The 15,154-nt window shown below is 39.4% G+C and overlaps 3 protein-coding genes across 5 annotated transcripts; all 3 read left to right on the top strand.

Annotated features, from left to right (window-relative positions):
• Nucleotides 1–546: 546 nt before the first annotated feature.
• Nucleotides 547–4,942, top strand: LOC143217326 (pre-mRNA-processing factor 17-like). The gene is made up of 8 exons (XM_076441478.1): nt 547–807; nt 925–1,141; nt 1,636–1,962; nt 2,041–2,255; nt 2,411–2,674; nt 2,753–2,886; nt 2,975–3,196; nt 3,926–4,942. The coding sequence occupies exons 1-8, from the start codon at nt 562–564 to the stop codon at nt 4,101–4,103; spliced, it is 1,803 nt and encodes a 600-aa protein (XP_076297593.1). The 5' UTR covers nt 547–561; the 3' UTR covers nt 4,104–4,942.
• On the top strand, nt 4,858–9,510 carry LOC143217328 (transmembrane protein 181-like). 2 transcript variants are annotated; one of them, XM_076441481.1, is made up of 13 exons: nt 4,858–4,999; nt 5,284–5,351; nt 5,432–5,535; nt 5,605–5,754; nt 5,851–5,953; nt 6,385–6,538; nt 6,647–6,727; nt 7,171–7,270; nt 7,345–7,472; nt 7,642–7,791; nt 7,901–8,003; nt 8,465–8,695; nt 8,771–9,510. In XM_076441481.1, the coding sequence occupies exons 1-13, from the start codon at nt 4,997–4,999 to the stop codon at nt 8,929–8,931; spliced, it is 1,536 nt and encodes a 511-aa protein (XP_076297596.1). In that variant the 5' UTR covers nt 4,858–4,996; the 3' UTR covers nt 8,932–9,510. The 2 variants fall into 2 exon arrangements, with proteins under 2 accessions (XP_076297596.1, XP_076297595.1); XM_076441480.1 differs by lacking the exon at nt 4,858–4,999 and having other exon boundaries at nt 5,085–5,351.
• Nucleotides 9,511–12,080: 2,570 nt separating this feature from the next.
• On the top strand, nt 12,081–15,022 carry Vps28 (vacuolar protein sorting 28). Of its 2 annotated transcripts, none has more exons than XM_076440108.1 (3): nt 12,081–12,227; nt 12,876–13,127; nt 14,499–15,022. In XM_076440108.1, exons 2-3 carry the CDS (start codon nt 12,909–12,911, stop codon nt 14,916–14,918), a joined length of 639 nt encoding a protein of 212 aa, XP_076296223.1. In that variant the 5' UTR covers nt 12,081–12,227; nt 12,876–12,908; the 3' UTR covers nt 14,919–15,022. The 2 variants fall into 2 exon arrangements, with proteins under 2 accessions (XP_076296223.1, XP_076296221.1); XM_076440106.1 differs by lacking the exon at nt 12,081–12,227 and adding an exon at nt 12,456–12,649.
• Nucleotides 15,023–15,154: the final 132 nt, after the last annotated feature.

The following is a 15,154-nucleotide window of genomic DNA, read 5'->3' as shown; positions in this document are numbered from 1 at the left end:
ATCCCCACGCATGCGCGTGAAATGTTGCGCATTTCTGGCATCACTGACTCACAATCAGATGTGTCTTTGGATATCGAAGCTTTGAATATCGAAGCTTTGAATATCGAAGCCTTATCTCCTCTTCCTCAACTCCTCAGAATCGTGCACAGTTTTAGTCCTTTAGGTCCGCGCAGATCTTACTTAGACCATATTCTAAGGTGCAGATACGCAGGCCTAGGTTAGGTATGTATTTAGTATTTACATCGGCATCGGACCGATTCGGAGTACGGAGTAATTCGAACGCAGTGTTGTTAGATTGGGCGGGTTGCACGCGCATGCGCGATCAAATGCAGGAACGTATGTGCGTCCTACAGTCCTACGGTCGGAATGCTTCAAAACATCGTTAAACCATGCGACAGTATGTACCTTAGTCTTCGTGGGTAATACCGAACAACTATAATTGCTCTTCCCCAAAAACCCTGCGCATCTGGAACCTTTCCATAAAAAAAACATTTTGCGAAATTATGCAGGGTGTCCAAGGTACCCCAACTTTGTACTTCACTGACGCTAGAATCGTCGCGTATGCGCGCGCAGCCCGCCCGATCTAACAATAACAACACTGTTCGGAATTCGGACGTCGTCGGTTTACGTCGGTCGCAGTCGGCCACAGTCGGTTGCGCACTGTTGCGCACGTTGTACGTGAACGGCCATTTTTCCTCTGCATCTGTCAACTTTGATGCCAAACACGATTCCACGATGATACCTATGGAGAAATTAGCATCGTCGATGAAAATACAAGTCTGCGCTGCGCCAGAAGTGGTACCAACGGTAATAATTGTTTATCCAAATTTTCTGTAATGCATACTCAATTATTAGCGAACTACTCTGAGACATTTCCACCACAGTGTCGTTATGATCATTAACGTTCGATTGAATCTATTACAGGGAACTGAACTATGTGTGAGGCACGTAAATTCGACGGTGGACGAAGTTACGCACAATCCCAAATACGAGGAGCTGTTTGCGCCAGATGTGGGGCCTGAAAATCCTTTCAAAACACAACAGCAGCGTGCTGTAAAAAATATGCTGTCTGGATACGTAGAGAAAGCTCATATAAGCGAATTTCAATTTGAAAATCAAAGAAGAACTTTTGCCAGTTATGGTATGTATACCTGCGCATATACATGTACATACACATTAGAAATAAGCAATACGATACAGTAAGACTTCGACTTACGTGGTTACTTCGTTCCAGTGCTTTTCACATAAGTCGAAATACTGCATAAATCGAATAGTGCCTAAGTGCCACCGCTGAAAAGTTATTAGTACGATCTTCTTTGTACATACTGCATGTATGTACTCGTTTAAAAAGAAAGTTCAAATAAACAAACTATGTTCATGGAAAATTTATCACTTATAAATTGCTGAATGCCTACGCTGTACACAAGCGAACACTTATCTTTGCTTCTATCACATATCTACAGACAGAACTCCCATTCTGGCAATCAAAAACTGAATTTCAAACAATTCTGATTTGCTTCTAAGAATTGGTGTATCCATAAACTCATGTAAAACGAAACTGGGCACTTACTGTATTATATAATCTAATACACACGTTGGTACAGGTTGCATCTGAATAAAAAATATTTCTTGCAGGCTATGCATTGGACCCGACAGTAGATGGAAGCGCCGAAGAAGGCAGAACAATTATCGGAGCGAAAGAAACAGCGGAAGAATTAGGTGGGAAAACTGTATTCGAAAGTACAACCCTGAGACCAGCAGACAAAAGAAAACGTCACAGGAACGACAATCCTGCGGACGTAGAGGGATTCTTAGGTCCATGGGGTGGATACGTAGACGAGAAACGCGTTATAAAACCAACAGAGGAAGAAGCTGCCGAGCTGGACGAGATATTAGCCAAAAGAAATAGAAGAGGCAAACCTATGGAGGAGAAACCCTTGGAAGAAAAGACAGTATTGCATAGTACGTATAGTCGAACAATTGCTTTACTTTTTTATTGAACTTGAATCAACATTTATTTATTATAACATTCTTCTACAGTCAAGGACAGCGTGGACTACCAAGGAAGATCATTTTTACATGCTCCTCAAGATGTTGGAGTAAATTTGAGATCAGAGTCGCCGCCCGATAGATGTTTCTTACCGAAAGCACAAATTCACAGTTGGGAAGGCCATACGAAGGGTATCTCTCAGATCAGATGGTTCCCCCGCACTGCACACTTGTTACTCTCTTGTGGTATGGATTGCAGAGTTAAGGTATGTATAATATTCGGTTGTCCTTGTCGAGCTTCTTGGCTCCTCGCGGGGTATGACCCCCAATGGAATGGGCAGCGTAGGGACATTCAGCTGGTCTTACAGTCGGACATTACTGTATGATGGAACAAACAGTACTTAATTATTAACATTAATAGCTGTGGGAAGTGTACAAGGAAAGAAGATGCATCCGAACGTATTACGGCCATCGCCAAGCCGTTAGAGACATAAGCTTCGACAATGACGGAAAGAGATTTTTGTCGGCGGGATACGATCGTTACGTGAAACTTTGGGACACTGAAACTGGCTCTTGCGTTAGCCGATTCACAAACAGGAAGATTCCATACTGCGTGAAATTTAATCCAGATCCGGACAAACAACATTTATTTGTGGCGGGTACCAGCGACAAGAAGATTATTTGTGTGAGTAATACGAACGGAAAACATGCTGTCATAAGTTTTTACCTGGGGTACGTTACATTACGTTACATTACATTGCAGTGGGACGCTCGATCCGGCGAAATTACGCAAGAATATGATAGACATTTGGGAGCGGTAAACACGATAACGTTCGTAGATGAAAATCGGCGTTTCGTAACTACTTCCGATGACAAGAGCTTGAGAGTTTGGGAATGGTAAGATGCGACTTACTGGATACGACGCTGTTCGTCGCGGATCTTCAAAAGATTGTCCTTCTCTAAAACTGTAAAACTTTTTATACAGGGACATACCGGTCGACATGAAATATATAGCAGATCCTTCGATGCACTCTATGCCGGCGGTGACACCATCACCTAATCAAAAGTGGCTCGCATGTCAAAGCATGGACAACAAGATAGTTATATTTTCCGCATTGAATAGATTTAAGATGAATCGTAAGAAGACATTCACGGGTCATATGGTTGCTGGCTACGCGTGTGGTTTAGACTTTTCTCCCGATATGAGGTAAGGAAAACTTATTTTTAATTATTTCGAAAATTCCAAACCTATACCTATACACTCCCGTCCATAAGTCACCGGATACTTATTCAAATTTGGATGCAGACGATTTGTTGTTACTAAAGGACCTATATTAGTAAATGAAAATAGTACTTACTAATTTTTTGAAGCAATATTTTTCGGCAATAAATCTTGGAAATTTGCAATTTTTACCATCTTTAAATTTTCAGAATATGTTTAATTGACACAGATCTACAAAACGTATTTTTTAAATTTCTTTTCACATCCTTTAGTAAACTAATTGCTCTAGCTTCCCAAAAAAGTTCAAATCGTATAGTACAATATTAAAAAAGTTATCATCTTCTTTAGAGCGGTCTTAAACTTTTGTCTGCTACTGTATAGAGAACGTGTAAATCAAATCTGACCAAAATACCCTGTATTTTCTAATCTTTAAAATTCAAATGGGATAATAGTTTTCCGATTTGGCTTTCCAACATTTTATTCAAATAGTATATGTATACATTCAATTTTGCATTCAAATATCATCATATAAGAGCTACATCTAATCAAAATAAAACAATAGAATCAAGCTGGAAGCTTGTACTCTTTAATTACCATTTTGTTGAAGATAAGTAAGTGTTCACGGTAATTTATGGACGCGGGAGTGTACATAGTTTTGCATGTATTCAGGAAATGAGTGTACATGTCAAACCTGATTTATTTTATGTTTCACAGTTACCTGGTATCGGGCGACGCGGACGGCAAATGTTATATTTGGGACTGGAAAACGACCAAGTTGTACAAAAAATGGAAAGCGCACGACGGTGTATGTATCGACGTATTGTGGCATCCGCACGAGCCGTCGAGACTCGCGACGGCTGGCTGGGATGGAAAAATAAAGTATTGGGACTAAGCAATTAAAAAGAAATTCTATTGTATTTTTCGATAAAATTGTGTACTTGTATTTTATTATATACATATAATTACGGTCAATAGTCTAGTCCATTTCACGTAGTCGAATCACGTCGTCAGAAATACGCGTGAACGTCCAAGGCTACAATTTCGGACGTTTACTGAAAGGACACGCGTATCTACACGGAACCCGTGAACGGTGTATTCGCGAATTAAGTATTATTAATGAGTAGATTGCGGATGTTTATGCAATTATTATGGACGAATTTTAAGAAAGTGGCATCAAAATAGGAACAGCCTTTGAAGATCCAAAACAAACGAAAATCTTACTAAATTCTATCGAATTTTATATTCTAGCATTTTTTGTATATTTTCCAGTCTTTTAATAAGTGTTCCTGATACATTTTTTATTTTTCGATCGGATTCTTGTCGACTGTTGATGTTGTATACCATCGTTATTAAAATACACGGGCACCCGTATGTCTAATATTAAATACACGGATTATGATCCGGATTCGTTTGTCACACGCAAAATAGGGACCTCTAGTAGAAACGATACATTATAGTTTTTCACGCGATCGCGATCGTAACGCTGCGAATGTTGAACGATTGGAGGGTTGAACGTGGTTGAACGTTTCAAGGGTAGCAAGCTAGATGTTCCCAACATCGTATGGCGGCCAGAAAAATCAATAGTATCCACGCGTCACGTCACTAATGTCCGACGGTCTGTCGTTTCGTACTACTTTACGTCGTAACGCGAAGTTGATGTTTTTCATTTGTCTACAAACGTGTGCTCGACAACGATAACGTATTTCTTCCGAGGATTTTTGAAATCAGACAGTCTGAAAACGTCAAAGTGACCGAACGTGAGAGTCGATCGAAACACGTTGCCGAATGGTAAAGTAATGTTATCACGATATATTTTCAATGGGCAAACAAATGCACACATATCCCTTGATTTGTCGAATTGCTGGAACCAACGACGCGAACAATAATTACCAAGAATGTTGATGCTTGACCGAGAGAGCATATTGTTTAATTAGAAACATATTATATATATATATATATATATTACTAAAAATATTAGAGTTAATGTAAAAATGGACAAACCTGGGTTAGGATACTCGTATCATCTTCCGTCCGCAGGCTGGAATCTCAGAGTTCGAAATGTTCTTTCCCAGTTTAGTGATCTTTTCAGTGAGTTTAACAAATATATCGCGCCAGCGTATCATCATGACCGATGCGAAAGGTATTGTTCATAGAAAATCCTGTAACTATATAAATGCATCGCAGATACATGTACTTATACACGTATGTATGGTGTTATAGATCAGTACAAATGCGATTATATTCGATGCACAAGAGGGAGTTTGTCATGGTGTTTATCGCCTTCTTTGCCTGTTTTATATTAGAGGTGTTCATCGGACTTGCAGGTATGTGAACCTATGTAGTTTACATTAGATTGGTTCTCAACATGCTCTCATCCGTTCACCATCTTGTAGGACCTCCCATCACGTCGATCAGCGAACAGAAGATTCACTTGAATAGCAGCAAAATGGCCACCGGTCCTTTCATCGTGACAACACCTCCACTGTCGACGTACAGTCAACAGTTATGGGTGATCGCAAAGTTACTGACATCCATCAACGATGGTATCGTAGACATGATGGATTCGATAACGAATTTCTAATTCCAAGTGGACACTGTAATACATAAATTGTATAATTTGTAATTTTCAACTTTTCCAGACGAACGATACGACAAAAGTTTTCAAATCAGCATCTCGATAGACGGGCTAACGGAGGATCATAAACATGTGCCTGTGCTATCTTCGGAAACTGGACAGAATAGGTAAATACTAGGGGTGTGCGAGAACCCCATGGGGTCGGGACGAGTTGGGTCACTCTTGAAAAGAATTTGTGAACCATATTCCTTCAATGTAAAGAATTTTGTATAATAATTGAACAGTTATATTATGTTAAATATGTAATATATTTATAAATCTATCTTTCTTTTCTTTCTTTCTTTCTATTATATAGAATAGTTGTGTCACACAACAACTATGAGTGGCGAAGCCGCAGGGGTTGGTGAGCGAAGCGAACAGCCCCCTAGTAAAGAATAAATTGGAATCCCGATAAATTCGAGAATTCCTGCTTTTTCGGGAATCTCGAAATTACTCCTGCTCCCGACCCGACCCGATATTTCGAGTTCTCGCACACCCTGGTCATTTGTTCGATAACGAAGACGTCGCTAATACGTTCGTATATTATTAAAAATTACAGAACCAGGCGTTTGAATTGCGAAAGGCAAACGTGCGACGAGCTGGTGGTTGCCCATCTTGGATTCCTCGACTACACTTATTATATAATTACCGTTCATTTCTACGGGCTTGAGAATTTCCACCGGCGTTATAACATACGCGAGCTCACATTCTACGTCAGTAAGCACTATACGAAATGAACAAATTGCATCGTGATAGATTCGAAAGCAACATAATAATGATCACATATTGTGTATCGAATAATCGTTTCTGTCTGTTCGCAGTTCAAGAACTACAACCCAGACTTTACAGAGTTTGAAATATGGTTTCGTCTAATGTTCTTGCTAACCGCGTTCGGAATTATGGTAAAGGATGCACAAGTATTCTTCTTTTAACCCTTTGCATTCCTTTGTCGAGTGTGACTCGACATCGGAGAAAGGAAAATGTAAATGAAACGTGTTTTTATATGTATTTGGTTCTTCCTTTATTTATTTAATACGTATTTTTCGTAGTTAAAAACAAATATAAATTACAATAAAGTTTGAGAGCTATATTCGATATCATTAGTAAACAATATTATTTAAAATAAGTGGGAGTCAAGGTCATTTGAAGTAAATTTCAAATGAAATACTTAAAATAGTAGGGAGTAGTGGGCAACAAAATTGAAAAATAAATCGGAGTGCAAAGGGTTAATTCGTTCTAATGCTTCGTTCGCATTATACTATACTACTTACCTGGCTGTTTGCGTAACACTGTAGAACGAATTGCGATAGTGTACATACATAATGCAAGTTTCGTTGATTTTTAGTGTTGGTTCGGCCATTCTCTCCGAAAGTATCCGTTACACGACTGGTCGATAGAACAGAAATGGATTTCCATACTCCTTCCGCTACTGATCTTATACAATAGTAAGGTTTCGTGATGTATCGAATGTTCCCGATTCAAAGCTGAACGGTATATCTAAATCTCTCTCTTTTTACAGATCCGTTGTTCCCTATGACGTTTTTGGTGAACTCCTGGGTGCCTGGTATGTTGGATGCAATTCTGCAGACGACATTTCTATGCGCTGTTCTAATGTTCTGGTTATGCGTTTACCACGGTCTGAGACAGGTGCGAGACTTGTTGCGTTGTTGAGTATCCGTAAACTAATATCAAATATTATAGTTTGTAATGTTAATAGCAATACTTATAATAGTACGTGCGCATTTGCGCGTGTATGTGTGCATTCGCGTGTGTGTACGTACACAATTTGTATTGTATAACTTGTACATTTGAACAGAACGAGAGACGTCTTATCACGTTTTATTTACCCAAAGTTTTGGTGGTTGGTCTACTGTGGTTTTCGGCTTTGATACTGGCAACGTGGCTGCGCTGCACCGAATTGGAAGATCCCACGTATAATTACGTTCTCGATACGTCGAATTATTTCGTAAGTTGTCGTTTCCAAGTCTATGTATGTATGTACGACACCGTGTGTAGTATAACGGTACAGCAGCAGATGATATCGTTATTAAAATGTGTGAAACTCTTTGTTTCAGGGTTTCAAAGTGTTCTTCTTCACGATAGGAGGCTTTTACATTGCGTACCTGCTGCTCCTAATATTAAGAGCATATAGCGAATTACGCTCTATGCCTTACTTTGGTACGTTTCCAATCGAAAGTCTACGGTATTAACTTTTAATTACTCGCATATAGTACTTACCATCTTAAAACATTAACACGTTCCTTGCCACGTGTACCACCGATAGTGACATATTTATTTAATGCGCTAAGAACATATATTTCATAATAAGTTGAACACTGTAGAACACATTTCCACCAAAAGAAGGAGGCATTGTAAAAAATGCAGAGTAGAACAAAGCACATAGGCTTGCGTAATTATCGAGCAAAAACGGTTCGGCACGGAACGTGTTAAATTCAGTGTTTCTGCAAATATCTATTTTGCATTGAATTATTTTACTGAATAAAAATTGATTTATGTTTGAGTCAAATAAAGTTTTCTATGTAAACAGTTACGTAGAAAATGGAGTGCGAGTAACTGAAGGTTAATCGATGATAGATAGAGTAACTTGCTTACTGTTGCTTACCATTGCCGTTCCGCAGATCTCCGTTTGCGTTTCCTAACGTTGCTCGCCGGAGTCGTTTTCTCGCTTTGCGGATGCGTGACGGCACAACAGTTTGGGGCTGGCATTTTCGAAGACAGTTTTGCCTCACGACTCACCACTTATTACCGGTCTTCTGCCCAATTTATGGCTTTGTACGGTCTCTTGAATTTTTATCTGTACACAATGGCGTACGTGTATGCGCCCGCCTACCAGGAAGTGTACGGCCAACGTGAGTCGTCTCAAACTTTCTTCACAGTACCTACATTTGTTACATCGAGTAAAGTATTGCCTCCGTCGTTTCTAGATTCCTCGATAACGAAAGATAACCCAGCGTTTTCTATGATCAACGATTCTGACGAGGATGTGATTTACGGATCGGACGAGGAAGTTGCCTACGGATCGGATGAAGATAGTAGACGGCCTTTAACCCGGCCACCTCGAAATCCTACAAACAATAACAATTGAAGGAAACTCGATACAAAGGAAATACTTTATGTTGTTAAATAAAATGGCCCAGCAGGGGAGAGAACCATCGGTCGGGAATCTATTTTATAAAAGGAAGGATACACGGCCGAAAAATTACGCGCATCTGTCTCTGTACACAGTGGAGAGATACCAGGTTTCATGCGCTGAATGAAATTTTTACATCGTGCATAGCATTTTTACGTTCTGGTCAAAAAAAAGCGACACTGCCTTGGTGTACTTAGTACACAAGGTACTCTGTCGTGTTTACAGCTGGTTCATTTAATTTGAGGTGCGCCCACAAATCTATGTTACCTACTTGCGTGCATACATTCGTACATTTCAAATCTGAGGACTATTACTATAATACAACATAATATAATATAATTACGGAAAAATTACACAGAAAACTTTGTAGCTTTTCGAATATAACGTAGGAAAAGGAATTCATCCATCGATTGTATACCATCGATTGAGCGCGTTGAAATGTGTTAAAACTTGTTGCGGAGCATACGACTTTTCTGTACTATAAAATATTGACTGTAAACATACATAAAATATATCAGAATAATGTCTTTGCTACTTATACGTTCTATTTGATTACCCTCAATATTGCTGTTCGTTACTAACAATCTTTGTAGCATCACCTAATCAACGTGAAACAACATGGAACCAGATTTATGTACTGTTAAACATTCAGGAAAATGGAGAGCATCTCTATACTCTATAGGGATTCTGGCAACAGGTAAATGAAAGCAATTAGTTTCTTTATACGCTAATTTTTCATCGAATTTGGTCTCGGATTAAAGAATTATTGCCGGTCGTTCAAATCCTTATTCTCAACTATAACTTCAAACATTTTGACACGTGTACAGTTAATAATTATTTAAAAATTTACATGAGGGGGGGGGGGTATTAGCCCCTAGTGTCCCCTTCTCGAATCTCTTTTTAAAAAGATGGACATTTGAAAATTGACGAAATTAAAATTATTTGGAGTAACCACTCCACCACCGTGATATACAGCCTTGAACAGCCGAACACAATGGTCTGGATCGTGACATTTTACTATAACTGTTAGCTATCCCCAACTGCCCCTATACAAAGTACCACGATCGAGTGTTAGTGAATATTTCCGTACACTAACGCAGTAAACTGAGTTCTAGTCCATGCTAACGAGGAATTATTCCTCATAATTAGAATAATTATAACTCAATTTAAATTGAGTTCCAGTACGTTTGATGTATACAAATAATACTTGTATGCGATGGTTTAAAATAAAAACAAGGCAACACTGACAACAGTGATTATCATTACAGTGTCTCGAGCATTTGCAGCAAGTGGTGCTAGCTAGAGGGTTTGTCCATCCATCAGCAGCCGCAGCACAAGCGAAGTATAGCAGTATAATGTATAGCAGTGGACTGATGATCTTCTAATATAATTGTCTGGATCTTCCCCCCCCCTGTACTGCAGTATTACACTAAAAGTCTTGACGATGTGCCGAGTCTCTCCGAGCTAGTCTACATTCTTGTTATAAATGTTTCAAATATAAGTTATGTACACGTACAGTACGAACATTTCATGTATGAATCTGCAATGAATAAATAAAGACAATGTTTAACAAAGAGTATCTGTGTATATATTTATTGAGAACCATCCATTTTTCCGAACTTCCGACTTGTCGTTGAGTTATTTGGAAATACAAAAATAGAAACTTTGAAAATCAAAAATTTTCGAGCGTCTGGCTTGTGGTTGACTTATACTACTGAATTTCGTGCCACCTCCTTCGGTATCATGTGCTCCTGATACTTTCTCAATTTTCGAGATTTTTAAAAATTTTCGGCCGTCTGACTTATGGTTGAGTTGTACTACTGAAATTAGTGCCACCTCCTTCGACATCATGTGCTCCTGATACTTTCTCAATTTTCGAGACTTTAAAAATTTTCGGCCGTCTGACTTGTCGCTGACTTATACTACTGATTTTCGTGCCACCTCCTTCGGTATCATGTGCTCCTGATACTTTCTCAATTTTCGAGACTTTAAAAATTTTCGGCCGTCTGACTTGTCGCTGACTTATACTACTGATTTTCGTGCCACCTCCTTCGGTATCATGTGCTCCTGATACTTTCTCAATTTTCGAGATTTTAAAAAATTTTCGGCCGTCTGACTTGTCGCTGACTTATACTACTGATTTTCGTGCCACCTCCTTCGATATCATGTGCTCCTGATACTTTCTCAATTTTCGAGATTTTCGAAAATTTTCGGGCGTCTGACTTGTCGTTGACTTATACTACTGAATTTTCGAAATTTTTCGGGCCTCTGACTTGACGTTGACTTGTACTACTGAAATTTCGGATACCTCCTTCGATATCATGTTCTCCTAATACAAAGTTCAATTTTTCGAGATTTTCGAAAAATTTCCTCGAAAATTGAGAAAGTATTAGGAGAACATGATGTCGAAGGAGGTATCCGAAATTTCAGTAGTACAAGTCAACGTCAAGCCAGACGCCCGAAAAATTTCGAAAATTCAGTAGTACAACTCAACGATAAGTCAGACGGGCGAAAATTTTTGAAAATCTCGAAAATTGAGAAAGTATCAGGAGAACATGATATCGAAGGAGGTGGCACTAAATTCAGTAGTATAAGTCAACGACAAGTCAGACGGCCGAAAATTTTTAAAAATCTCAAAAATTGAGAAAGTATCAGGAGCACATGATATCGAAGGAGGTGGCACGAAAATCAGTAGTATAAGTCAGCGACAAGTCAGACGGCCGAAAATTTTTAAAAATCTCGAAAATTGAGAAAGTATCAGGAGCACATGATATCGAAGGAGGTGGCACGAAATTCAGTAGTACAACTCAACGTCGAGTGAGACAGTCGAAAAATAGAGTTTTCAAAGTTTCCAAATGATTTTCGGGAGTTTTGGAGTTCTACACAAGTTGGGAAAAATTAGAACACAATAATTTGTAAAAATATTCTTTATTTATTACTGTGTACGATACAATTTTAACTGTGTACATATAGAGTGTGTAAAAAATTACGTACAAATTTCTTAATTTAATCTTTATTTATTTTAATTATTAAAACCGCTTGATATTCCGCACGACTGTGGCACCATAATAGAGTGGAAGACAGTGGAAGACAGTGGAAGACCAGCCTTGACCTAGCAACACTAAATAAATGCTAGTCCTTGGACTCTGTAACAGAAAGAACAAATTCGTTTAAATTCAATCGATCGACGTGACACAAGAGGAAATTATAGCGAGGAGGCAACGACACGATTCGAGAAAAAATTGAAATCGGTGAGAAATAAATTTTAAAAGTAATGAAAATCCAAATAAATAATCTTGATATCTATCGAGAGGATAAAACAAGAGAACGGTACTCACCACGTGACGGTCACCATATTGTGTTGTACACTTGTACACTTGGTACTTCCAGCGTCTCGGAAAAGCACGTGTGTGTGATATGTGTTCTCTTTCACTCTCATTATACTAATGACAGCGCGGGGCCGCGGGGCCGCGGGGCAACCGATGTCATGTCTTGGGTCCGCCAATCGAAGCACTGCGTATGACATTGTTGTTGTAAATAGATTGTAGATGTCGTTCGTGTTCGCTCATATTTAGAGTTGACATAACAATATCAATTACGTCGAGTGTTGCATTCCAAACAACGAAATAAATTGTAAATCGAATCGAGGACTATTTGTTGCTTTCACTTTCACGTAAGTTGAACGGTCATTTTAAACAATTAGAACGGCGTAAGGTCTGTGCAAGATTAATTGCCACACGATTAGTTGCGCTATTAATTATTAAATACTATAACGCTACGGAACGCTATGAAAAATTCCCGTACCGTTCATCGATACCTGCAATTGTACATAATTGGTGATAGAGCGCTTGGCGATTCTAACCTAAAACTTTTGACGTTTAACGACGTACTTATTTTAGACTTCAGACGTTCGATTGGCGCAGCGAACAACAATGTCGATAGCTCAGGAACGACCCGAGCTGTACGAAGAGGTGAAGCTGTACAAGAATGCCAGAGAACGAGAGAAGCACGATAATCAAGCGGACTTGTATGCCGTTGTAAACACATTGCAACATCTGGAGAAGGCCTACATCAGGGACTGTGTCACGCCAAAGGAATACACGGCAGCTTGCAGCAAACTGTTGGTGCAATACAGAGCCGCTTTCAAACAGGTATACTAATTTTTTTTTAATAATTTTGTTGTGTTAAAGATGTAAACTCGTTTCCAGGATTGCAAGGGTACAGGATGTGCCTTCTTACTTCTCGATAAGATCTCGACTAGAAAAAATATCAATCTAGACCACTGTCTCTCTCAAAAGTTCTATTTCTACGTTTACGAGGCATAATTTGCATTATTCGGCAGCATGTGGCTGTCGCAGCTTTATAAAAATAGCTACATGTGCAGTTAACCCTTTGCGGTCGATGCCGCCACAGTGGCGGCATTCGCAAATCATTGTAGAAGTCGGTGCCACCACTGCGGCGGCATGATGTCTTTCCTGATCGCCTGGCACGCAGCACGGCGTACAAAGCTAGCGATAATGAAAGACAACGATCCTCCCGATGCCAGATTCAAATGTTTAGATCAACCTACTGCATTCAATGTTTGTCGTTGGAAGGGAGAAATTGCCGGGCAGTCAGTATCGAATGAGCTCTCGAGAAACATTGAGATCGGTAAAAAGCTAGCTACACTGCATGTTGCTCACGTTATTTTATGATCAAAAAGTATATATATATCATAAAATTTGTGTTAAAAATTTACGAAATAAACAGTGTAATTCCCAAAAATGGAAGAGTTTAGGAATGATTTTCAAGATGTAGAGAGTAGTGACGATGGGTTGAAAGTTGAAGAATATAATGAAAATATGAACAATTCAATGCCCAATTTAGTACGTAACAATGAAAGTGATAGTAGTGACGATGACATAATTCCTCATAAGAGAATCAATGTACCAAGAATTGACAGTGACACAGAGAATAGTAAAGGCGTTGACGAGAAGCAAAAATATTAAATTAAAATTAATTAAATTTGCTCCGAGCTGCTGGTACTCCCATCAGCGAAATTTTCCGACCGCAAAGGGTTATATAATACTTCCAAATAATACATATTACCCCTTGTAAACGTAAAAATAGGACTTTTGAGGGCAACTGCAGCTTTTGACTACTGAAAAATCCTATCGTTGCATTATCGAGGAATGGGAAGACGTATCCCGCAGCCTTGCAATCCTGGAAACAAGTCTCCTCCCTAATAAACAACCAATGTCACAGATTGCACTAAAAGATGCTGTTGCGATCGTGTTTGTACGGAAAATGCATCCAATAGTGAACAAGCCATGACAGTGTACTACGTACAAACATGGTCGCAACAGCATCTTGCAGTGAAATCCGTAACATCGGTTATTTATTGAGGAAGCGTGTACTCGACTGATATTTAAATTTAATTTTCTTGAAAACGAAGCCTCCTACGCAATTTCTTTATTTTTGATTTAGTATATCTAAATAGTACATGTAATCTGTAAATAATACATTTATCTAAATTGTTCCAGGTGCAGAGCGACCAATTCCCCACCATAGACGCCTTCGCCAGAGCGTTCCGTTTGGATTGCCCGGCTGCTCTCGAAAGAATCAAAGAGGACAGACCCATCACGATAAAAGACGACAAAGGCAACACGTCGAAATGCATCGCTGACATCGTGTCCTTGTTCATAACGCTGATGGACAAACTGCGGCTGGAAATCAAAGCCATGGATCAGCTGCATCCCGACTTGAGAGATCTGATGGACACCATGAACCGATTGAGCATACTGCCGAGCGATTTCGACGGTAAAGAGAAGGTCGCGGAATGGCTGCAGACGCTGAACAACATGTCCGCGTCCGACGAACTATCCGACACGCAGGTCAGACAACTGATCTTCGACTTGGAAACCTCGTACAACGCTTTCAACAAAATTCTTCACAATTCCTAATGCCGCGAAAACCCTTTCTCTCCGCGTTTTATCTGTACATAATATCTCTGTATACTATTATCCTGTATTTCTTCGATTAGCAAATAAAGAAAGATTGAATCGTTCGACCGCTAGTTTTGTTTTCGTATGACCCTCGGGTACGTTTCCTCGCGGAACCACCGCGGTACCGTTTCCAGTTCTAAAAGTCGAAGGCAGAACAAGACAGGCTTTGCTTCCTCCCGGCTCGGTTTTGCGGT

Source organism: Lasioglossum baleicum, chromosome 16, assembly GCF_051020765.1.
Source record: "Lasioglossum baleicum chromosome 16, iyLasBale1, whole genome shotgun sequence".
Classification (NCBI taxonomy): Eukaryota; Metazoa; Arthropoda; class Insecta; order Hymenoptera; family Halictidae; genus Lasioglossum; species Lasioglossum baleicum.
This window is presented reverse-complemented; position numbering and strand designations above follow the sequence as displayed.